The sequence below is a fragment of the Natrix helvetica genome, assembly GCF_964273705.1.
Source record: "Natrix helvetica genome assembly, chromosome: 3".
NCBI classification, from domain to species: Eukaryota; Metazoa; Chordata; class Lepidosauria; order Squamata; family Natricidae; genus Natrix; species Natrix helvetica.
Window position 1 is genome coordinate 88,782,643 of NC_138549.1, and position 25,562 is coordinate 88,808,204.

Below are 25,562 nucleotides of genomic sequence, written 5' to 3' on the forward strand. Positions count from 1 at the left end.
ACAAAAATTGAACTTTTTTGTATTTAGGGTAAAGTACAATAATTTATTATTATAGTAGGATAGAATTATTTTCTTATTCCATCCTCAGATTGGACAAGGCTCGAGATATTGAGGAAAATTTAAATGCAGGAGATGTTGCTTCATGTTACATTAAATATCATTTGTGAAAATGTTCAGAATCTATGCATGTTTTTTAGATCTTTCTTATATTAATTAATATAATGCTTTATAAAAGGAAATGGCAACTATGATGAGAATTTTGTATAGCAGTATGTTATACATTAGAAGTACAAACTGCATAATAATATTGAGGATGATTCCTATATTTTCTATTGTTTTTTAAATATCAGATTTTTTAAAAAAATACAGGTAATACTTGCTTAACAACCAAAATTGGGATTGTAATATTGGTTGTTGAGCAAAGCAGGCATTAAACAAGACACCCACATGCCTTTTTTGCTCAATGATTGAAATCCTAGTACTTTCAGTTGTGGTCATTAAGCTACATCTCAAGTTATAAAGTGGATAGTGAACCACCACATCATGCTCCAGCTGGATATTGTTGGTGCTTTGAACTTTGCCAACAATCTCTGTTGTTGCCTTTTTTTTCCTATTACCCTGAGCTTCAGTCTAAAACATCTCCAGGGATAAAGCACCAAACTGCAGTCTAGTCAAATCTCACCATCCTTAAACCAACAACTGCAGCCCCCTGACAGATGACCATTTTGAAATATATATTTAGAGTAGATACTTATTTAAATGATATTCTATATTTGCTTATTAGTAAAAAAAAAAGATAAGTTGTGAGGAAATGCAACTTGACAAATTAATCTTTAGCATATTTCTATTTTCAATAGGCATGAGTTTATCAAATGCAATGATGAATGCAGGACTGACATCCTTTAAAAAAATAGAAGATACAAATGCAAGAGAGCTTGAATTGGTATTTATTTTATAATTTTTATGTTGTGTGTTACATATACTGTTTTATATTTGCTCATATATCTGATTTGTATTCTGATATTTTCTAAATAAATCATATACATATCTTGAAGGAATGCACAGCTGTTTTTCCAGTGAAACACATATTTCCATCTGCAGAAGTGATAATAAGGGAGTTCTCTTTCCTCTAGATTTCCCTATACTTTCAAAAACTACTCCAGATTTTTTGATAAGCTTGTATAGAGAGTAGAGGTAGAAAAATGACTTAACACGAGACTTTCTATTCATACTACACTAGATTCATTCTGCCTGAGAGTGTATATAATATTCTAGAAAAATGTATTGAATCATGATATAAGCAGTATTTATAACATTCTAGTCCTAGGAATTCATAGTTTTTCACATCTAGATACTAGTATAGTAAGGTATCTAAGGTGAGGAAAACAGAAAAGGAATTTATGCTGCAAGAATTGCAGAATCATCTGTAACTGATAAAAGAGTTGAACAAATATGTAATTACTTGTTAAAGCTGTAGTACACAAACATAGTGTTTTTACCATTCTTATTTCATTTGATAAATTCAAACAGTGGATAACTGCAGTTGGTGGTAGAAATGGCAGCTGAAAGTGAGAAAAAAAAGTTAACAGAAGGTTGAATACGGGGAGTTTATTTAGATTATCCTGAAGACATTTCCAGATAGCCAGTTTTGTGTCCTGTCCTCCAACCTGTAAGATGGGGTATAAAAGGTCAGAAAGTGTTTGCTCTGTTTACACAACTAGTCCTTACTCTGCCTCATTAATGAGGTTGGAGAATTGTGCTTAGAGTTTCCTGCTGGGCAAGTTATATTGCAGGGACTACTGGATTTTATTCCCTGACCAGATTGCTGCCTCTAACTATGTCATCAATATGCATGGTGCAAAAATACCATATATCATGCAAGGCTTGTATTAAGAGAAGATTGAAAACAGCATTTCCACATCTGTTTGTAAGAATCTGAAGTTAATTGTTTCAGTAATAGGCTGGGGATGAGGGGAAATCTGCATCAAGATTCATTTTTTATTGAAAATTTGACAAGGCATTTCAAGTCAATGGTAGGTTTGTGTGGATGTGCCCTAAGCAAGACAGACAAACTGACCTAAATTATCCCAAAATGCACTGTTGCATGTTGATTTATTTAACAATGCTAACAATGTAATGCTAGGAAGACTATGTTTTGTAAATGGCTTTTATGCTATGTTTAGCAAATATTGGTCTATGTTAATATGAATGCTATCTGAATTTAAATTTCCAGATTTTGAACAGACATCCTCCTTTTGGAAATCAGATTAAAGAATCAGTAGCACACCTTCCAAAATATGAACTTAACATAGAGCAGGTATATATGTTTGTTTTGTGTTTCCGCTACAAAACAACTGAATTGAAAAGAACATTTAGAAGAAACTTTTCTTCCTAAAGTTTTGCAAATGTTCATTAAGTACATTTGTGATTTAAGTGCTGTAACTAAATAAAGTATTCAAACTATGGAGCCAATTGTTCATTATGATATACTAGAATCAAATGTATTAGCTACTACAGTATAGAGAGTCATAGACTAGAAAAACTATAGTTAAGATTTCTAATCATAGATTGGAAAAATTGAGAAATTGAGTTCTGTGGCAAGAACAGCAGATGCTTTATTACAATGTAGCAAGATAATATCATTTGGTCATACTGTCTGCTACATCACTAATGAGTGACATTCGCTGTTAAATGGTCTAACACTGCATGGGATTATTTAATAATCCATACCATAGAATTAGCTAGAATGATGTAGAAACTAGATATAGCAACTACTTAAGAGGCATCTCCTCACAACCCATGTTTTCTCCTGAGTTTGAATATGTCTTGCTTTTCTAAATGCTGGTTAATACTGTGGGCATATATAATAAGGCAGTGATGGCTAACCTTTTTCTAAAGGTGTGTCAAAACTGTGTGTGCGTGCACTATCGCACAGGCATGTGTACCCACCCACCTGCACATATGTGAACGACCCCCCTTTTCATGCATGGGCGACCACTCCCGCCCTGCATGCATGAGCGACCCCACCACCATGCATGCGTGAGCGACCCCACCACCATGGGGGGGATGAGTTTTCACCCTCCCCAGGCTCTGAAGGCTTTCCTGAAGCCTGGGCAGGACAAAAACAGCTTCCCCCAGCCCTCCCCTTTATGCCCTCCCTAGGCTTCAGGAAAGCCTCCGGAGCCTGGGGAGGGTGAAAAACAGGCCCAATGGGCCAACCAGAAGTTTGTTGCTTCCGGTTGGCCCGTTGGGCCTGTTTTTCGCCCTCTCTAGCTCCGGAGGCTTTCCTGAACCCTGGGGATTATTTTATTTATTTATTATTATTTATTCACATTTCTAAACCGCCCCCTCTCCCAAAAAGGGACTCGGGGCGGTGTACAGTCCACAATAAATCACAGATAAAATACAAATATAAATAGAACTATAAATATATGTATGTATGTGAAGGAGGTTAAAATTAAGATGAAAATTAAAATTAAAATGACCTCCCCCAGCCCTCTGGAAAGCTAAAAATCAGCTGGGCGGTGCTTGCATGTGCGCAGGAGCTGCCGGCTGCCGAGGGCTGCTGTGCCAGAAAATATGCCTCCATGTGCCACCTGTGGCATGAGCCCCATAGGTTCGCCATCACGTCAATAAGGCAAGTGCAAGGGAAATTATACATGAGTGAAAACATCATCATACAAATGCTCCAACTAGAGGTGACACAATAGCAGTCTTCCAGTATTTGACAGAACCTCACAAAGAAGAAGGGGACAACCTATTTTCCAAAGCACTTGAAGGCAAGGCAAGAAGTAATGCTTGGAAACTAACCAAAGAGACATCCAGAACTAGAGAGAAATTCTTGCCTTCAGCTTGCCTTCAGAAGTTTTGGTTGCTCCATCACTGGAGATTTTAAAGAAATGATTGGACAGCCATTTGTCCAGAATAGTATAGGTTCTCCTGTGCGCTTCTTGGAGAGTCCAAGCATGGGTTAACACAGTCTATCTGCCCTAGGACTGAGTAGATTTTCCTTTGACCACGCCTCCCTTTGCCTCATTGAGATCAGTTTAAAAACTCAGTCCGAACAATTGAAGAATTGGCAGAACAGAACATGAAAGTTGACTGGCTAACTTACCTTCAAATCAAAACTAAATACAATAAAGATACCAAATTATACAACATCAAAACAGAACCACACGAATTGGATAAAATTATTCAAAGCTCAGATAGAAAGATGATAGGGAGAATATATAAATTTCTCCTGAAGTATAAAATGGAAGAGGAAATTGTGAAAGAACAAATGATAAAATGGGCGCAGAACTTTGGATATAATATCGAATTAGACAAATGGGAAAAACTTTGGGGAACAAACTTAAAAATGACACTATCAGTTGCATACAAGGAAAACCAATACAAAATGTTTTATAGATGGCACCTGGCACCAACAAGGTTAGCTAAAATCTCAACAAATACCTCCCCAAAATGTTGGAAATGCGAATCGATACACGGAACGTATTACCATTTAGGGTGGACCTGTGAGGAGGCTAAAAAATTCTGGAAAAAGATCAAAAATTGGCTGGAGGCAATAATGGGGGTTAAAATAGGATGGAAACCTGAAATTTTTAAATTAGGAATAATGTCTGCGAAATACAAAAAAATAATAATCCAGTATTTAATATTACATATAATTATGGCGGCAAGGATTACCTTTGCCCAGAAATGGAAAAACAAACTAACTCCAAGTGAAGATGAAATAATAAGAAAGATTATGGACTGTGCTGAAATGGACAGACTAACTAAAGAAATTCAGGGAAAAGAAGAATCAGAATTCTACCAGATATGGGATAAATGGTATAGGTGGATGGAGGAAAGAAACAAGAATCAATGAAGGAATGTAACAAAACTCAAAAATAATAGTTATGAATAAAATAAGAAAGTTAAGAATGGTGAAACTCAAATGAAATACAATTGAATGGGAAATAATATAAGGTGAGCGGTATCGATTGATAATTGCTACTAGAAAGAACAGGAAGCTCCTGTTTGTATTGCATTGTGTAAATATGTTGTATGTCTAAGTTTTGTGTGTGTGTATTTTACATGTTTGTTAATAAAATTGAAAAATTAAATTTTTTTTTAAAAAAAACCTCAGTCCGCCTGTTAGGACTAATTTTGGGGAGCTCCTCAGTTCTAGGTCAGATAGATTGGACTCTCCAAATTGAGCATAGAGAATCATCTCCCTTTTTTATTTTCGTATAGAACACGCTTTAGGTAAATATAGGTAGGAAAAGCTCAAAAGGGGAAAAACCTGTACCTTTGAATTGCTGAAGAAGGCTGCAGGGTTCCAGAGAGCTGCTGATCACAAGCAGAGTGAGAAAAAGGTGGCGGGAGGCTTCCTGTCCGTTTTTCCCCAGCAGCTGCTGTTAATAGTGCCCCCTGGAGTGCTTGAATGCTCAGGCCATGTCAGCGGTTTCTCCTCAGCCTGGCAAGATGGCTGCCATTTTAAAGCATTTCACACGCTTTTTGCAGGTTGCTAATTGTCATCTTGATCTCGGAGAGCGGCGGCACGTGGCGGTGGCCATTTTAAAGTGACTCCCTTTGCATAGATCGCCGTTTGGAGCCGCTTGAAGATCTGCAAAGTTGTGCTTAAGCCCCTCAGCTGCAGATCGCTGCCAGGGAGTGTTTGGCCTTGTCCGGGACGCCGGCAAGGTCTGCCTTCCTGCATCGACCACTCAAGGACCTTAAGGGCGGCCTGAGGAGGGTTTTGGCCAGCGGGCGTCCCTCCTCTCAGACAATGATCTGTGGGCATCCCGTAGCTGGCTGGCTCACCCCCGGTGCCTGTCTACTGCTGCATTACCATCTCTGCATCAATCATCTACTACATCAAGTCTTCTGCAGATCACCATGGCAGATGGAGGTTTGGAGGCGCAGGAGGTGCTGACAATGCCCTCCTCCAAACGCAAAAAATCCAAGAAGGCCTGTCATAAGACGCATCAGGTGGCTGCCTGGGCCATCAGGGCATCCACCTCTGCTTCCTTCTTCACCAGGGCTTCCCTCCTCTGGTTAAGACAATTGAGATCCAAACCTCCCTCTGAGGGATCTCGGTGGTGTCACGTTCTCAGTAAAATTATCACCACAGTGGAGTATTCAGCCGACACCTCATTGAATGCAACAAAGTTCGCATCCTGCACATTGGCTTCTAATGTAACCTCACACCGCCTGCTGTGACTTCGCCACTGGCAGGCAGACATGAAGGCAAAGTGGAAGCTTGCTTCTGCTCCTTTCAAAGGGGGACAGCTTTTTGGGGATGCGCTGGACAAATTTATGATTGAGACGAAGGACAAATGGAAGGTCCTTCCGGCCACTCTTAAGAAAAATGAGCAGAAAAGCTCTGGTTCGTTTAGAAAACAGACCTTTCGAATGCAGAAGTCTGCTCAGACATCCACCTCCTCTTCCCATTATAGACCCTACTCTCAGGCAGGTGACAGGGGTCAAGATAGGAATTCCTTTGGAACACAGGGTAGGCAACAATAGCATTCCTTTCGGAAGCCATTTCGTGGCGGCTCCAACTCCCACCAATTCAGACGCGGCAAGTGACCATCACTGCGTCCCTCCCATAGGTGGCCGGCTGCAACTTTATGCCAACAAATGGGAGTAAATTACCACAGACTCGTGGGTTCCCAACACAATCAGGAGGGGTCTAGTCTTAGAATTTCCCAACAGACATTCATTCGTTGTCCAACCCCCAAGAATCCACTAAAGAGATCCCTCATGCAGGCAGAGAGATCCCACTAAAGAGATCCCTCATGCAGGCTGAGATTCATCACCTTCTCCAAATAAGGACCATAGAACCCATACCGAGGGATCAGGAAAAGCAGGGTTTTTATTCCATTCTGTTCCTGGTCCGGAAAAGCTCAGGGGGGTGGAGGGCCATCTTGCACTTGAAGCGTCTGAATCAGCATCTGGCCTACAAGCAATTCAAGATGCAATCCCTCCACTCCATCCTGGATTGCATAAGGCAAGGGGACCTTCTCACCTCCATAGACTTAAAAGACCTGTATGTTCCCATTCATGCGGCGCACAGGAGGTTTCTGCGGTTCCACTACGATGGGAGGTATTACCAGTACAGGGCTTTCCCCTTCGGCCTCTCATCTGTGCCCAGGACCTTCATAAAGCTTCTGGCAGCTGTGGCGGCCCAGCTCCGGTCCTGTCTGATTCGACTGGAATGCTACCTAGACGACATCATTATTCAATCCTCGATCCACGACCAGGCCCGACGAGACGTTCAGATGACCATACGCACCTTGCAACAGCATGGTTTTTCAGTGAACCTGAAGAAGAGTCATCTCGAGCCGATCACACAAATCCAGCACCTCAGCACCATCATAGACTTGGTTTCTTGCCAGGCTTTCTGTCCCCAGACCGTCTGCGCAACCTCAGGAGCAGAGTACATCATGCCGGCAGCTAGCGTCCATCAGAGCAGACCACATATATGGGACAAGCAACATGAAGGCAGACTGGCTAAGCTGACAGACAATCAACAACTCCGAGTGGCGTCTGCACCCAGAACTATTCCAACAGATAGTTCAGAGATTCGGCCATCCACAAGTAGACCTATTCGCTACGCATGCCAACACACACCTGCCAAGGTTCTTTTCCTGTTACCACTCACCCCAGGCGGAGGGACGGATGCGCTGAGGTGTAAGTGGCCCTCAGGACTACTCTATGCATTTCCTCCCCTCCCACTTATTCCACAGGTAGTAGCCAAACTACTAGCGGAGGAAGCGGTAATCCTCCTTGTGACCCCACATTGGCCCAGGAGATCCTGGTACGCGGACCTTGTCAGCCTCTCCATTCAGAAACCGTGGAGGATTCCTCAGGAGCAGATCTCCCTCAGCCAGGGGACCATCTGCCATCCGGACCCCTAGTGGCTCCAATTAGCCATCTGGCACTTGGGGGGGAGCTCCCGAGGAAGCAGAATCTTTCTGACAAGGTCATCAAGACTATTCAGGCATCCAAAAGGCCATCCACTGCACGAATATACGAGGCGACATGGGTCGCTTTTCAGCCTGGTGCAAAGAGACATTTCAGCTTCAATACCACAACTACTAGACTTCCTTCAGGAAGGGTTGGACAAAGGTCTGCCACCCAACACTCTCATTTGCCAGGTCGCTGCCTTGTCTACCATCCTCGCTAGGGGTTCATCCGGTCCCTGAGTCAACACCCTCTGGTCAAGAGCTTCCTGAAGGGTGTGGTCAATGTCTGTCCTCAGACCGTACACCATTATCCTTCCTGGAATTTGGTGTTTGTTCTGCGTGCCCTGACGAGCGTGCCCTTTGAACCAATTCGAACTGCGAGTCTTCGCTATTTGACTCTTAAAACTGCCTTTCTAGTGGTGATTACGTCTGCTTGAAGGGTCTCAGAGCTTGCAGCTCTTTCTGTCAGGGAAGAATTATGTATGATCCATTCTGATCGAGTCACCTTGAGACTCGACCCTACATTTATACCTAAGGTGAACACTCCCTTTCACAGATCCCAGGAAGTGATTCTCCCCAACTTTTGCCCCAGACCTGCGCATCCCAAGGAGCATACTTGGCATAAGTTGGAAGTTAGGCGAGCTGTTCACATTTATGTTAGGAGAACTAAGGATTTTAGACGTTCCGAATCCTTCTTTGTGTCATTTCATGCTGGGTCGCTGGGCCGCAAGGCCTCATCTTCCATCATTGGGCATTGGATATGGGCCTGCATCAAGATGGCCTATGAATATCAAGGCAGGGCCGTGCCAAGTCAGGTGACAGCACACTCCACAAGGAGTGCTGCCACTTCAGCAGCATGGGTGACCCAAGCGTCCATCCTTGACATTTGCAGAGCGGCTACATGGGTGTCTCCCACTGCTTTCATTAGAAATTACAAAATTGACACCTTTGCCTCAGCTGAAGCCTCCTTTGGAAGACGTGTTTTGCAGAAAGTTGCTTCGGCTCTGGACAACCTGGACATTTCCAGCCCTGGGACACAATAGCTTGGGTATGTCTCATGCTTGGACTCTCCAAGCAGCTCACAGGAGAAAGACCGTTGGCTTACCAGAATGGTCTTTCTCTGGGCGCTGCAGGAGAGTCCAAACCCACCCAGGGTCTAACAAGGAGTTCAAGACTCTTTCTTCTAATTTGAATAATGAACAGGCGTCCTGCAACGGATAAGACCTTCATTCTTAAACTGATCTCAATGAGGCAAAGGGAGGCGTGGTCAAAGAAAAATCTACTCAGTCCTAGGGCAGATAGACTGTGTTAACCCATGCTTGGACTCTCCCGCAGTGTCCAGAGAACGACCGTTCAGGTAAACCAACAGTTTGCAACCGACTTTGGAGTCCAATTATATAATGGTAGCATTAGGTAGAATGGCATCATTACATACATGTCATAACATTGAACTAGCTTAGCATGGTATCTGACTCCAGCCAATATTAATCTATTCATATTTATTTACCATATCGTATGTGAAAGCTAATTTTATTTTGTAATTGTATGTCATTTATTTTCAAGCTGACAAAGTACAATGAAGGAGTAGCTGAAATCATAGTGACAATCATATTAACCAACTTTGAACAGATGCAAATAAAAAGAACTGCTCCAGATTCTCATTATGCAACCCTAGTAATAGGAGATAATGATAATAATGTGGTTTTTAAACAAAGAATTACGTGAGTAAATTTAAATTATTTTGAAACTTTAACAACTATGCATTTTTGTATATTTAATTTTAAGCTATTGATTCATTATATACTTGCAGGGATTCTGCTTTGCTGAAAACTGGAAAGTGGACTAAAAAGATTGAAGTGAGAAGAGCTATTAATTCTGATGAGCTTAATATAAATCTAATCAGTTCTGAATATGGTAAATTAATTTATGGATTTGGATTTTAAAAATAAGTCTACTAAGTTTTAAACTGAGAACGTCTTGGGTTTCATGTTTCTTAAATTACTATATGCTGATTTTACAGTGAAACTGCATTTCTGCTTTACATTATATTGTATGGAAAAAAGTCATCCAGTGAATTTGAACAAAAAGCAATGGAGATCTGAAACAAAAGTTATTTATTGAAATATTTTAAAAAATGATCATTAAACTGTCTGAGAAGCCCAACAATAGATTGACAATGGTTGTCATAGGAGATAATGACACATTTATATAACTGTGTTTTAAGAATGAAGCTTGGAATGAGGTTGAAGTTTATAAGATAGTTTAGTGGTTAAGCCTCTAGGCTAGAAACTCTGGAATTGTGGGTTTTAATGACACCTTAGCCATGAAAGCCAACTGGATGATTTTGGACCAGTCACTTCGCCCAACCTACCTCACATAGTGGTTTTTGTGGGGAAAGTAGGAGAAAGGATGTTCTTCACCTTGAGTTATTTCTTTAAAAAATAATAAATATAATAAACAATAAAATAATTAGTATTTTACAATATTTTATTATAAAAAGTAATAAAACAAAACTAAGATTATTTTTACAATGACAAGTAAGCATTATGTGTGTGTAAAATGTACATTTTATCTAGTATATAGCTCTTAGATCATGTAGCCCTATAAAAAGTGCTATTGTTACCTAATAGAAGGCATACCTATATTTTCTTCCACTCTTTGCTGCCTTGTTGGAAGATGCAATCAATAGAAAAGAAAACATTGGAAAGAGAAAAACGGAGAGGATCAGTGAAAGATATGTTTCAATATTTAAATTAGCTTTTAATCCAGTGCTACATTCTTATATACTATTAACATACAAAATGCATCAGTTGTAACATTCTGTTGGCAAGAAAGTGGGATATGCATTAAAATTAGTTTTTCTTCTATTACACACACACATACACACACACAATTTAATTATATATGTGTGTGTATATATATATATATATATATATATATATATATATATATATATATATATATATATATATGTATGTATGTATGTGTGTGTGTATATATATATATATATATATATATATATATATATATATATATATATATATATATATATATATATATATATATATATATATATATATATATATATATATATATATATATATATATATATATATATATATATATATATATATATATATATATATGCTGGTTTTGTTGTATTCGGGTCTTTTCCCGTGTAAGGTTGAGATTGTCTTTGCAATGAAGATGGCAGGTGTGATCCTGCCGAAACGTTGCAAAGACAATCTCAACCTTACACGGGAAAAGGCCCGAATACAACAAAACCAGCATACCTACACCCGTGAAAATCTACGAAAACATATATATATATATATATATATATATATATATATATATATATATATATATATATATATATATATATATATATATATATATATATATATATATATATATATATATATATATATATACACACACACATATACATATACATATACATATACATATATATAACATATACATATATATAACATGTATATAAATATAATTTTCTTCCCTAATAGTTGGATTGGATATTCAGCAGAAATATAAACCATTTTACTTGGGACCGAAGAAGTTTGGAATCATGATCAATCATGGAAAATCTGATAGCTCTCAGATATCTTCAATAGGGTCGTCAAAATTAAGAACAAGTAAAGGTAAGCAAAAATTCTATACTAAATATTTATTACTAGCAGCAGGATAGATTTTAGGTATGTAAGTGTTTGATGTCAGAACCTGGTCTGATGGTGAATAATGTATGACTATAAAGGGCACAGGCCTATTTCAGAAATTTTTGATTGCAGAATATTAAAATAATTATGAGAAGAGTTGGCAAACAAAAATCAATGTGCTTTTGGGTTTAATATTCAAAATGCAAATCCTACTTATTTAGTAGGCATTTGAAATTTGCCCAAGGTATTCTCTGTGATGATAAATAGCACTAGAATTCTGATAGATTTTTGTTGTTTTAAAGTTTGTTTCTAATACTTTAAATAGTAAGTAACTTTGTTATGATTAATATATATATTAAAAACATATACATTAGGAATCCATTATATATACATACCAGGGGTTGTCTGGGCATACCAGGGGTTGTAACACAAATACATACCTATTTCCCTGGCCTAGCTGATAAGGAAGAGAGCCTGTGGCTTAGTGGCAATTACATCGGCCTAATATGCAATACAGCCCTGGTTCGATTCCCAGTAAGGGTATGGCTAGCTGATGAGACCTAAATAGGTTGAAATAGATCTATACTAGTCTCCCTTTATTTATTTATCAGCAAAAATACAACACAAATATAAAAGGGCAACATTAAAAATAAAAATATGGTTTTCTGCCTAGATGGTCCTCTGTAATGAGCCGAAGGACAGAAAGGGGGAGTAGTGAGCTCCCTCCCATATTTGGGCATACCAGGGGTTGTAACACAAATACATACCTCTTTCCCTGGCCTAGCTGATAAGGAAGAGAGCCTGTGGCTTAGTGGCAATTACATCGGCCTAATATGCAATACAGCCCTGGTTCGATTCCCAGTAAGGGTATGGCTAGCTGATGAGACCTAAATAGGTTGAAATAGATCTATACTAGTCTCCCTTTATTTATTTATCAGCACAAATACAACACATATACATATACATATACATATACATATACATATACATATACATCATGGATGGGTTCCTGCCAGTTCTAACCTCTTCTATAGAAGAGGTTCCACAAATCTACAGTGCTGTTTAGAACCGGTTCCAGCTCCCTCCCCCCGCCTGTCCGCACATCATCAAGATGAAGAGCGAGAAGAGGAATTCTGGGAGTTGAAGTCCACAAGTCTTAAAGCTGTCAAGTTTGAACACCCATGGTTGTTTTTTTTCCCTAAAGGGTTCAGGATGCAAGGGTCTTGTACCTGGACAGCTTTAAGACTTGCACACTTCAATGCCAGAGTTCCTGAGCCAACATGACTGGAGGAGGAATTCTGGGAGTTGAAGTCCACAAGTCTTAAAGCTGTCAACCTAAAGCTAAGCACCAAACCACTCCTACTCGATCACATGGCCATCAAGCCACTCCCACATAGCAGGCCACACCTACAGAAGAGGTTCTAAAAAAATTGAAACCCACCACTGATACACACACACACACACACACACATATATATATGATTCCTAATGTATATGTTTTTTGTTTTTTGAATCTGAATATTTTAGTTGGTTTTTATTTAAATTGTAGTATCCTCAGATAAATTTTCCAGGGATAGCCTTACTGAACAGTGGGATTTAATTTGGCACAAAATTTTTAGAAACAGAATGTGTATTTTATGTCTTATTCTTTTGTTCTGACATTGAAGTGTCAGTATATATAAACGTAAATTATGGATAAATCCACTTAAATTATAATAAACATTTAGTAGACTTATCACTTACTAAATACCTACTGTTTCCTACACGATCATTTTCAAATGTTTTCTTCATGATCCTTCTTCACTTACATATTACCTTATAGAATTTGTGGAAAAAACAGTAAAATAATCTGCTGCAATTTTTCACTGATTACCGTGTATTTGATTCTGATATAATGTTTAATTTTTTTTTTCTTTTATGTCATCAAATTAACATAAAACAAAAGAAGCTACTTGTAGCCAAGAATCACTAAGCATAAAGAATGGAAATAGAAAATGCAATCACCACTGCAAAAATAAAGAAACATGTGGACATGATTGTTGTGAGTTTTTTTTCTTATTGTAACTTATGAATGATACAATCTGCATGTAAAGCATTATGACAAGGATTCACTCAGCCTCTTGAGTTTATGTGCACATACTCATAATGTAAACATTTTAAAAATGGGTATATTGGAGGAAGTTTTTCATTTGGAACATGACAGATTCTTTTTTTTTAAATATTTTTTTTATTTTTCAAAACAAACACAACACATCCTTCTTTACATACTGTAGAAAGTGTATCAGTTGGTTACAAAAAGGCTTTCGTGCATCTCTTCCACAGTCAACAAACATAATTCATATTGACTCAAGTATTTTAATTCAGATATTTATACATGTTACTATCATCATACCTCCATTTTCATTTGACTATAATTGTTTAATCGTCCTTCATCATAAAATATACTAAGATTTAATACATAACCACATACTGGCATTTCATTTACTATTTCTAAAATCCTCCAATAACCCTGAATCCTTATGTCCTATTCTAGCTAAACATCCATAATATTTAATAACAAAGTTTTTAAATCCTCCTTTCCAAATCACTGTTTACAATTTACATCCAGTTTCCTTATGTTGTACCCATACCTGTATATACATTGTTATCATTATCCCTCCTTCATTTAACTATATCCTGCATCATAACATTTTCCCCCTAATAATCAAGACTTAACTTTATCTAACTTAGTTCTTTTTTATTAACCTTTATATATAACCCAAAAGGATTTCTAATCTTCCTTTCATGGATACCATTCAATATTCATATTCAATTATTACTTATCATAACACTACACATTGTATACATTATTATCATTATCAATTATTTATTTAACTATATCTATTGTCACTAAATTTCACTAAGTTTAACTAGTTTTAAATTATACCCTTCCATCTATCAACCTGTATCTTTCCAGTAGCAAAACAGCCTCATATCTTCTGCCATTTGTGGTGTCAGTCCTCTAATCATCTCCTTAATCAACTTTGTATGGACTCCTCTTGGCAACTCCTTGCTTATAAAATCTCTCATGTAATTTCGATGCCCTTCTTCTGTTTGTTTAATCAGATTATCTTTGATTGTCGGTAGTGTTATCAATGATATTGCTAATAAAATTTCTCTCTTTAAATCCATACATTCTTTTGTTTTTTCTTCTTCTGTATCTTGCCATCTGGGGTAGATTTCCCCTCCATTTAATTCCTCTTTCAGTATTCCACTCTTTCCATTTTCAGAGACAAACCAATCACCATAAATATCAGCAATTTTAATTTCTTTATATTCATTTTCCTCTTCGATTTTTAGGATTTTAACCACCACTTTTTCCACTTGATAAACATCTCCAACTTCTTCATAATATTTTGCTGTTAGATGCTCTAAGTCTTCCAACTTCTTCTCTATCCTCTCATATGTGTTTGATAATTTTGTATTTCTGAGAATATCTTTTGCAGACTTAAAATTTCTTTCTGCTGTTGAAATTTTGCCATTATCTCCAGCTAACAAACACTGCTGCTCTAGCGTGGAAGGCTTTAACAAGATTAAGCATAGATTCACAATAACGTTTTATTTTCACCTTTCTCTGGTTAAAGATATACTTCAAAGGGACATCTGTATGCTTTTCTTCTTTTCACTCTCTATAAACAAGCAGTGAGACCTTGGAGTGCCAAGCCAGGATAATCAGTGAGAAAAGTAAGAGTGTTTCGTTTCCAATACACAAATCTCCAGCCTCCAAGTAGCAGTGTTATTGTTGCAATTTTCTTTGTTTCTTTTTGTATCTTTTTTGTATTTCAAGTTTTAAAAAAGTCTGATTCCTGAATGAGTTAGAAGAACATCCACAGTAATGAAAGTGGAGAATTTTAGTCCATAGATTACAAAGAATAATAAAAGAAAAAAAAAATAGAAGAAAACGTAATCCATTCGTTTTAAAAGGCTTGCATAAATTCCATCCATGAAGATAGCATTTAAAAAGTAAGATAACCCACTGTCCAAAACCATTCCAAATTTAATTCTACCGCTTATTTCTTCTGTTCTCCAATTTAAATTAATTTTAAGTTTTTTATAGGCAGTCTCTTTTAAAACGGTAAAAATTCCTCACCAGCTATAAACATTTTCTCTTTCCATATCCTTCCGTTTTGGAGCCGCCCCGACTTCATCAGCCTTATGGCTGGATTTTTTATCGCCGCCTTGGAGAACTCTTGGATCGATCAGGGACTTTGCGATGTCCCTGAGATCAGCAAGATGTATTCTTCCTGTTCACCATCTCTGCAGGATGGTTTAGGTCCGTTTGGACCACCCAGTGGCAAAAGTATCGATGGCGATCTCAGAGCATTGAAATCACATGTTGTCTCGTCGCGACATTGGCTCCTCCATGACAGATTCTTAATGGAGTACAACAGTGGTCCCCAACCTTTTTGGCAACAGGGAGTAGTTTCATGGAATACAAATTTTCTCTGGATGAGGGGTGATGGATGGTTTCATATGCAACCTAGATCCAGCACATGCGCAGGAGAAGTTTTGCTTGCTTACCTGCTGCTCACCTTCAGATACACAGCCCGATTCCAAACTGGCCGCAGCCTGGTACCAGTCCATGGGCCTGAGGTTGGGTAACCCTAGTGTACAATACATACCCAAAACCCACTTTTAAAATGTGCATCTGGAAGAGTAACATTGAAAAACAGACCACAAATCAATAAAAATGAGCAGGTTATCATTATAATTTACTCGTAACTATGATATATGCTTCATAGCTTCTAGTTTTTTGTCATTAAAAATGGATTTAGGAATTATTTAGAAATAATTGATACATACAATGTTGCCAATAAAATGGAAGTGGTTGGCTGTTGTCACACAAGAGTTTATTTGAAACATCTATGAATTATTTTTCTTTTGTTTCTAGTTTTCTGTAACAAAAATAAAATATAAATATAAAATGAATATGTATATATTACATTTTAAAGGTAAAATTGGAGTTTCGGAGAAATCTAACATGAAGAATGAGTCAGCTTTTTGTTCATATCTTACTGACTTAAGAAACAGGAATGCTGAATCTGCCATTCCCCCAGTCAAGCGACTAAAGGTATATGAATTTGAAAGAATATGTATGCCCTTTTAAAATAAAATAACTATTTGAAATTAAGACCATTTTTGTTAGTGAAATATAATATCTAATGTTGAATATTTCCTGTGAAGAAAAGAGGCAGAATATTATAGTAACATTAAAAATGTCTACAAAAAAGATTAAGGTGACAGTACAAATTACTCCAGAAAACTTATTGGGAAATAAAAGTTTTATGATCTTCTATACTATTTATTTGAAATAAGTATAGAAACTGATACCAGTATTCCACAGAGGTAGTTTTGGGGAAAAAATGTGCATTTTGGCAATATATGATTTTTAAAAACATTAGTAGCTAATTTGAATATGATTGTTGGATTGAATAATAAACTAAGATTGGATATTGTACGTTATGTTACTTTTTGCAGGCAAAAGTTTGACAATGCTTCTTGCCTGCCATCTAAGCAGGGTTTGGAGGATAAAGTTTATACTTTGTTCTTAAGATTTTACATTGCAATCATTTTTATTCCTATGGAGTCGCCATCAAGTCTTCCCCTTTGCTTAAGTTAAATAAATTTACAGATTTCAAACTATTCTTTCGTTTGGTAGGAGTTTTTTTTCCTACCATAAAATGATTACAAGTATAATAGGGAGTGAAATATAATAAATTATATTTCTATAATACATTGTAATAATAAACTATAAATAGAATTATAGCCACCCTTCGTTTGTTCTTTGCATAATTCAAAGCTGCCATTCACTAAAATCGTTATCATCATTCCAAATCAATCTATTCCCATATAAAGCCCTTTTCACTGAAGGTTATACCCTGTTATCTATTATGTTAGTTCAGTACATGTTGGTATCAAGTCCCAAAGGTGCTTTTTCAAGAGAAAACTGGACTTTCTGGTTTTTCTTTGAAGAAGTTTCACTTCTCATCCAAGAAGCTTCTTCAGCTCTGTATATTGGACTTGTGGAGGAAGATTCAAAGGGCCCACCTGCAACAGGTAATTCAGTATTGTACTCTCAGAAATGAACTTAACCATCCAATTAGAGCTGAAGAAGCTTCTTGGATGAGAACCAAAACGTCTTCAAAGAAAAACCAGAAAGTCTAGTTGTCTTTTGAAAAACCACTTTTGGGACAACCATGACCTGGATGACCGACAATTTCCATAGACATGTTCGTGGCAAGATAGTTTTCAGCTTCTGGATCTAAGTCTGAGAGAGAAAAATAGGTCCAAAACATCACCCAGCTGGCTTCCAAGGGAGGATTAGAACTTCTTGCTCTTAATCTTAACCCTAATCTTAACCATAGAAAACTTTCAATCCAAAGATAAGTAGATCTCGCTCTTGCTCTACACACATACACAAAGAGCTATTTTCTACCATATAAAACATATCAAGTAGAAAAAATAATGTTCATAATGTTCATAATAAAAATAGTTTTTAAAATTGTGGTTTATTTATTTCTAGTTGTATATAAGAAACAAATATAAGTGACCCTGTATATAATAATAATAATAATAATAATAATAATAATAATAATAATAATAATAATAATAATAATAATAATATTTTCTACATTTTAGATGAAGATGTCAAATAAATCTCAAAACATCGATCTTAAACAATTTAGTTACATTCCAAAAGCTTTTCTTCCAGGATTGCCAAGGTATTGTAGTAACAGTAAGAGTCAACTATTATCATTGTCTTTCTTTATTTCAGCTAAAGATTGGTAAGACATAAATTAGAACAACTCTGGTACAATCTAAAAATATAATTGTCAACTTCTAAAGCGTTGCCATGACAAGTATCAGGTTGGCACTGGAGGGAGGATTCCATGCATACCTTTGACCAGAGTCTGGTCTCATATATCTACAATCTAATTGGAAATATGAGTTATGATGCATGACAGAAGGAAGGAGATAGAGGGGTAAAGTTCAAATGCAAGTAAGCGAAAGCCAGTTTAGGCTCCACAGATGATCAAGCCAAGATGTTGATCCTAATAAATGAATGTTTTTTGTTTGAACTTTGTCTCGAGGCTCATAAATTAATTAGGTCATCTCTTGGGAACTTCACAGAGAGCCTAAACTGACTTTTAAAATCTATCAAGATTTCCGGACTCCCTGAATCCCGGGCTCTCCAGTCACTTCCCGATATTTGGAGTGCTTGGAGGGAAAATCAGGCAACCATGGTAGAAGGTGGATTATCGGGAGAAAGCCTGATTTCAACTGGAAGAAGTCGGCCAGTTCCCCCCCCCCCATCAGAGCTCCACACTTCCACGCTGTGATGTCTTCCCCAGCAGCAACAGCAAAAAAGAATGAGTACTTTTGGAAAATAACCCCTAAGGCAGCTGAAGTAGAGTTCCCTTATCCCAATTCCCAGATACAGGGAATGGTCTCAAGCAATCTGGCAAGGGTGGACTGGAGGTGCGACTGGAAACAAGCCAAGCTCCCAAAGCCCCAGATGGAATCCCTAGGGAGTGCAATAGAGCAACTGAGGGAGGATTTTGACCAGGCCACCCTTCATCATGCTGCACAAAAGAGAGAGAAGGGACATCTGATCCTCTTGAAGGGAGGAGATGCAGACTGGAGTGCAGCCCCCTCCCCCTCCCGATAGAAGGATAAGGAGCCCAAAACGGCAACCAGTGCCTCTCCCACGCAGCAAGCAGGCTGCCAAGAGCAGGCAACCCACACCCTCTCTCTGAACTAGGGGTGAAGAAGATGACCACCCATATCAGGCGCAAGTATACAGAGGCCGAAAGGAGGTTGGAGGAGTAGGGCTGAACGACCCACCCCAATTCAGGGGAAAGTTTGACGGAGACTCAGACCAGCTAGCCCTATTCCTTGATTCAGCTGATATCCACCTAGAAAGCTATGGGCACCTCTACCCATCCCCCAGAGCCATGGTGAATACCATCGCACAGGGTCTAGAGGGAGAAGCAAGGGAATGGCTAGCAGCCCTCCACAAGAGGAGAACCCCCAACTGCAAGACATAGATGACTTCCTGCGACTGCTAGAGGGCAGATTTGAGGAGATGGAGGAGGACCCATATGCAGAAGAGGAACTCAGCAACCTAAAGCAGAGGGGCTGCCCCATCAAAGAGCACATCTGTGAATTTAGGAAGGTCATAGGAAGGCTACCCACTTTACCAGAGCGGCTGCTGGTGCATTTTTTCAGAACATGCCTGGACAAGCAGATTGCCCACGTAACCATATACTGCGACATCCCAAATCAACTCTCTGAGTGGTTCCAAGTAGTAACAAAAGTAAACAGCGGGCTGCGCGCCAATGACATGAGAAAGCAACTGGACACAAAAGAGAGACGTCAACCTGACCTGAAACCACCCAGCCAGCTGGGAACCACAGCACCACAGCAGGCCCTGAGACCAGCCCTCCCTCGAAGTCTGCTTAAATGCTACAAATGGGCCACATGGCAGCTGCACGCCCAACCTCAGCCCCCAAACCAAGGCCCGACCCACTGCCCAGGGCACGACCAGAACGAGGGCCCAAATGGACCACCAACATGTCCGGAAAAGCCTCCAGGTTGCAGAGGCCCCTTCCCCCTCAGGTGAAAGTGGTGGAATCCCAGGCAACAACAACCAATTCCCTGAATCATGTGACAGCGAGGACGAGGGAGAAAATGACCCAATGATGAATGAATCAAATCACACTTTCCTTTTTCCAATATGCCTCACAGCCCCAAAAACAGGAAACCAGGGGGATTTTGAAGCCCTAATAGACTCAGGCTGCACAAGGTGCTTAATCAACCTAACCACAGTCCTGAAACTGGGGATTAGAGCAAAAAGACTGGCCCATCCGATCCGGTTCGAGCAGGTTGACGGTCCCTAATGGGAGGAGCCTATGCCACCTACCTAACTGAACCAGTGAGGCTAGAACTAGTGGATCACTGGGAAGTAATTCGATGCATAATAGCCCCCAAAATGACAGAAGCAGTCATACTGGGACTTTCCTGGCTAGACAAGTGGGGACCGACCATCTGGTAGCAAGGGGGTACCAGCAGACTTAGGATATCAAGCCCCCCCAACCCCTCCCACACCAGTAAGCAGAAACACCCACCCATGCTGGAACCCCCCCCCAAAAGAGCCCACAAGAACAACTGGCAACCACATCCAACAAAACCCCAGAGGCCGAACTGATTCCGATGGAATATCAGGATCTCACAGAAGTATTCAGCGAGGCTGAGTACGATGTTTTGCCTCCCCACCAGGAGACAGACTGTGCCATCGAAATCATCCCCGGGGCAAAACTACCCAAGTTCAAGTTCACTGTACGCCATGACACCCTGGGAAATGCAAGAGATGTGCAAATACATAGACAAAAACCTAGCAAGGGAGTTCATTGAGCCAGCCAAGCCATGGGTTGCTGTGCCAATCCTCTTCAAAGAAAAAAAAAAGATGGAACTATGAGGTTGTGTGTGGACTTATGAGGGTTAAATGGGGTGTTCGTACACAACCTATACCCCCTCCCCCTCATGAAGGACATGCTATCTCATCTGGCCAAGGGAAAAGTCTTTACCAAACTAGACCTCAGAGATGCATACTACCGAGTACGTATCAGAGAGGGAGATGAGTGGGAAACAGCATTCAACTGCCCCCTAGGGAGCTTTCGGACTTCAAGGGGCCCCAGCGGTATTCATGCAGTTAATAAACGAGGTGTTGCATGAGCACCTCTACAAAGGGGTCCTCGTCTACCTAGATGACATCCTTATCTACACTGAGACAATGAATGACCACGTACCCCTGGTCCGCCAAGTACTTGAAAAACGTCTGGCAGCCAACCTGTATGTCAAGGTATTAAAATGCAAATTCCACCGTGCATGGTTAGACTACCTGGGTTACCGAGTGTCAAATGAGGGAATAGAGATGGACCCAGCCAAAATGCAAGCCATCCTAAGCTGGCAACCCCCTTGCACCCGCAGACAGCTACAAAGCTTTCTAGGATTCGCAAACTTCTACAGGCAATTCACCCCCTCCTTTGCGAAGATTGCCAAACCCCTGACAGACCTACTGAAGACAGGGAGCCCAGGAATGAAACCTCATCTGAGACAACCCCTACAGTGGGACCTAACCTGCCAAGAGGCATTCGAAACACTAAAATAAATGTTTGCAAAGGAGCCGGTGCTGAAGCATCCTGACCCCGAACAACCCTTTGTGATCCAGGCAGATGCCAGCGACATGATAGTGGGAGCAGTGCTACTCCAAAGAAACAACCAAAGAAACTTACAACCCTGTGCCTACACCTCCCGCAAGTTCACAGACACAGAAAGATGATGGGCCGCATGGGAAAAGGAAGCTTTCGCAGTGAGATGGGCACTGCTAACCTGGAGACACCTGTTGGAAGGGAGCCAGAAACCATTCGAAGTCTGGACCGACCACAAAAATCTGGAGGCGCTTAGGACCCCAGGGAAACTATCACCCAAAGAAGTCCGATGGGCTCAATGCTTCAACCATTTTAATTTTGTCTTAAAGCACATTCCAGGCGGGAGGAACTTTCTAGCTGATGCCCTCTCCTGCATGCCTCAGTACAAATGGGAACAGAAGCACGTAGTGGATGCCATCATTCCCTCTACTCAAACAGCTGCCTAAGTAACCACCAGGCGGCAACACTGTGACCGCAAGACCAATTGGCAAGAGACCTAACCACGAGACTCAAAACTGAACTGCTAGCAGACCCCTGGTTCCAAAACAATCAACACATCTTATCGAAAAGAGATGACCTTGCATGGAAGGGGACAAAACTCTATGTCCCAGAATCCCTACATACCTTAGTTCTCCAGAGGAGTCATGACGCCAAACTGGCAGGCCGCTTTGGGTTCCTAAAGACTTTACACTTAGCCCGGAGGTAATTCTGGTGGCCTGGCATAAAGAAAGATATGGATAGTTACGTGAAAAGTTGCACCATCTGTGCCACAATGATGACTGGGAAACACCTCCTCCCCGGAATGCTGCAAACAGTAGCAGAGCCAACGAGGCCATGGGAGGAGATCACAATGGACTTTATAGTAGAGTTGCCAAAAAGTGGGGAAAACACGGTGATTTGGACTGTAATAGATCTGTTCTCCAAACAGGCACACCCTGTAACGGACTACCCTCGGCTCACAAGCTGGCTAAACTGTTCGTGAAGCATATCTACCGACTGCATGGAGTACCTCGAAGAATTATCTCAGATAATTCCAATGCCTGAGTATCCAAGGGACCCCCCTCCCTTCTCAGTCAGCTTGACTGATTGGATGTCGATGCTGAAAGCAACTTGGGAAAATGTCAAAAAAGCACTGGCTAAAGCGGCACAAACCTATAAGAAACAGACAGATAAAAACCGGGCTCCGCAACGGCCATTCCGGGTGGGAGAGAAGGTTTACCTCTCCACAAAATATTTGAGATTAAAACTGCCTAGCAAGAAACTGGGGCCAAAGTTTATGGGACCATTCCCCATAGTAAAGATCATCAACCCAGTCACAGTGCAATTGAAACTGCCTCGATTGCTGGGGAAGACACCCGGTGTTTCATACTAGTCTCTTAAAACCTGTGATCGGATCCACTCTGCGAACACTACCCCTGGAGCCCCCGGGCCCTATGGTCACAGGGAGCCAAACCCATTATGAAGTTCAATGAGTCCTTGATTCAAGGTGGCACAGGAAACAACTCCTATACTTAATCAAGTGGAAGGGCTACCCCTTATCCGAGGCATCTTGGGTAAAAAGTAGGAATATCCAGGCTGATCGCCTTATAGCAAAATTCCATGCAGAAAATCCAGGCAAGCCTGGGGGAGGAACACATCCCTAAATTATATACATGTACTCAAATTGTCTTTGTGTCACACAGGTCGCTTTCGGGAAGTGAGGGGAGCCGGATGTCAACTTCTAAAGCGTTGCCATGACAATTATCAGGTTGGCACTGGAAGGAGGATTCCATGCATACCTTCGGCCAGAGTCGGGTCTCATATATCTACAATGTAGTTGGCGAATATGAGTTATGATGCATGACAGAAGGGAGGAGATAGAGGGGTAAAGTTCAAACACAATTAAGCGAAAGCCAGTTTAGGCTTCACAGAAGATCAAGCCAAGATATTGATCCTAATAAATGAATGTTTTTTGTTTGAACTTTGTCTCGAGGCTCGTAAATTAATTAGGTCATCTCTTGGGAACTTCACAATAATAACATTAACAGTTTAATATATGACATATCTTTAATAAGAAATCTGGATTTGACGTAGCTTGATCACTATAGCACAACATTTGAATGTTAAAACAATGATTTCAGGATGTCTGTGATTTAAGAAAACTTCTAGATAATTGATCTGGGGAGCAACGCAGTGTTTCCAAAAAATGAATTAATTGACAACACAATTCTGCATAGAATTTACATCTTAGAGAAACATATTTTAGTGTTTCAGTTTCACCTGAACACAAGGGATTCCTTTATAACTGCCATCCATAACTGCAGAAGGAAGGGCATTAAAACATGCTTGGAAAATGAATATAGAATAACTTGAATAAATAGAATGTGGGTTATGATTCCGTTGATATACTGAGGAGACAATATAATCTGGGGTTGTTGCTAAATTACTGTATACTGAAGTTCAATATCTGGAAAAAATTAAGAGGCATGCCAAGATGAAGCGCTGTGTTGTTATGACTATACTGTATATCATCTAAATTTAAAGTGAACACTCCTAAACTAGGAGAGGCAGAAGCCCCATGGGGGGAAGATAGATAGAATTTAAGCCAATAACATACACATAACGCAGGAGGTGTTTCTCAGAGGAAGGGCTAAAAACACAAGGCATAAAGGTCCTTCCAGTTGCCCAGCTAAAGCAAGCAGGCACCTATAACTGAGCAGTAGCAATTACAGGAAGATGCTGGAAATGCATAATCACTTTAGTGATAATGGCAATTGCATCAAGTTGTACTGTGTAGGAAAAGCCAATTGTTTGTTTTCTTTAATAATAATCTCAAATTTACCGGTTATTCACTATAACATTGATTCTAATTATTAAATTTTTCTAAAGATTAGAACATGGACAACATCCAAGATCCCCTTTACCAGAAGACATCTATAGTTCTAATGTCTGTCAAACATTTCAACTGGAACCTGAGGTTCGCAAAATGAATGGTACATTTCTAATGATTCTTAACATTTATTTTACTTGGCCACAATTTAGTCACAGTTCAATTCTTTTAATTCCTTTAGTTTCAGTGATATAAATTAATTGCATTAAATACTTGGAAACATCATGCTTCTTCACTTCTTATATGGTAACATAAAGGAATAACTGGATTATCTTTATTATCCCAGAATATTCTCATTTTGTAGGTTTTTTACACAAAACAATACATTTACTGTCCAAGCCAGTTTCATAAATATCTGAATATACAGTAAATGTTTCAGATCAGTATATAGTAATTAGAAAAGCTTGTAAAAATAAATGCAATCAAAAGCCCATTTTATAAATAAATGTCTGCTCCCTATTAGAAACGCGATGCCTGCTTCCAAAAATGGTGTTGTAGATTCACCTGTCTTTTTGTTTAAATTGGATACATTTATTATTTTAATAATGTAAGAAATTACATTGTAATAGTATTGTTATGTCAAATTTTAGGTTTCTTTCCTATCAAGCAGTCTGATGAAAAGAATAACCCGACAATGAGCTCACACAAAAGTCTTGAAGAATCTTCAATGAGCAACTTGACTGATGCAGATAAGAGCATCTCTTTGTTTTCTGAAACTTTGAATGTAAATTTTGAATTAGGAAATGAAATTTGGAGTGATTGCAATGATGGGAATCACAGCAACGCTAATATGCAGAAGTTAAAAGTTCCAGGT

General features: G+C 39.3%; 1 protein-coding gene across 7 annotated transcripts in view; it reads left to right on the top strand.

Moving 5' to 3' along the window:
• Positions 1-25,562, top strand: part of HFM1 (helicase for meiosis 1) — an 81,189-nt gene that overhangs the window by 50,231 nt on the left and 5,396 nt on the right. For 6 of the 7 annotated variants that reach the window (XM_081946883.1, XM_081946884.1, XM_081946881.1 and 3 more), the window contains 10 exons: positions 858-943; positions 2,234-2,317; positions 9,516-9,673; positions 9,763-9,866; positions 11,480-11,614; positions 13,575-13,670; positions 16,621-16,739; positions 18,308-18,390; positions 24,748-24,851; positions 25,339-25,560. In XM_081946883.1, coding sequence (XP_081803009.1) covers positions 858-943; positions 2,234-2,317; positions 9,516-9,673; positions 9,763-9,866; positions 11,480-11,614; positions 13,575-13,670; positions 16,621-16,739; positions 18,308-18,390; positions 24,748-24,851; positions 25,339-25,560 — 1,191 coding nt within the window. The remainder of the gene's footprint in view (positions 1-857; positions 944-2,233; positions 2,318-9,515; positions 9,674-9,762; positions 9,867-11,479; positions 11,615-13,574; positions 13,671-16,620; positions 16,740-18,307; positions 18,391-24,747; positions 24,852-25,338; positions 25,561-25,562) is intronic. The other variant, XM_081946887.1, reaches the window with a different exon arrangement.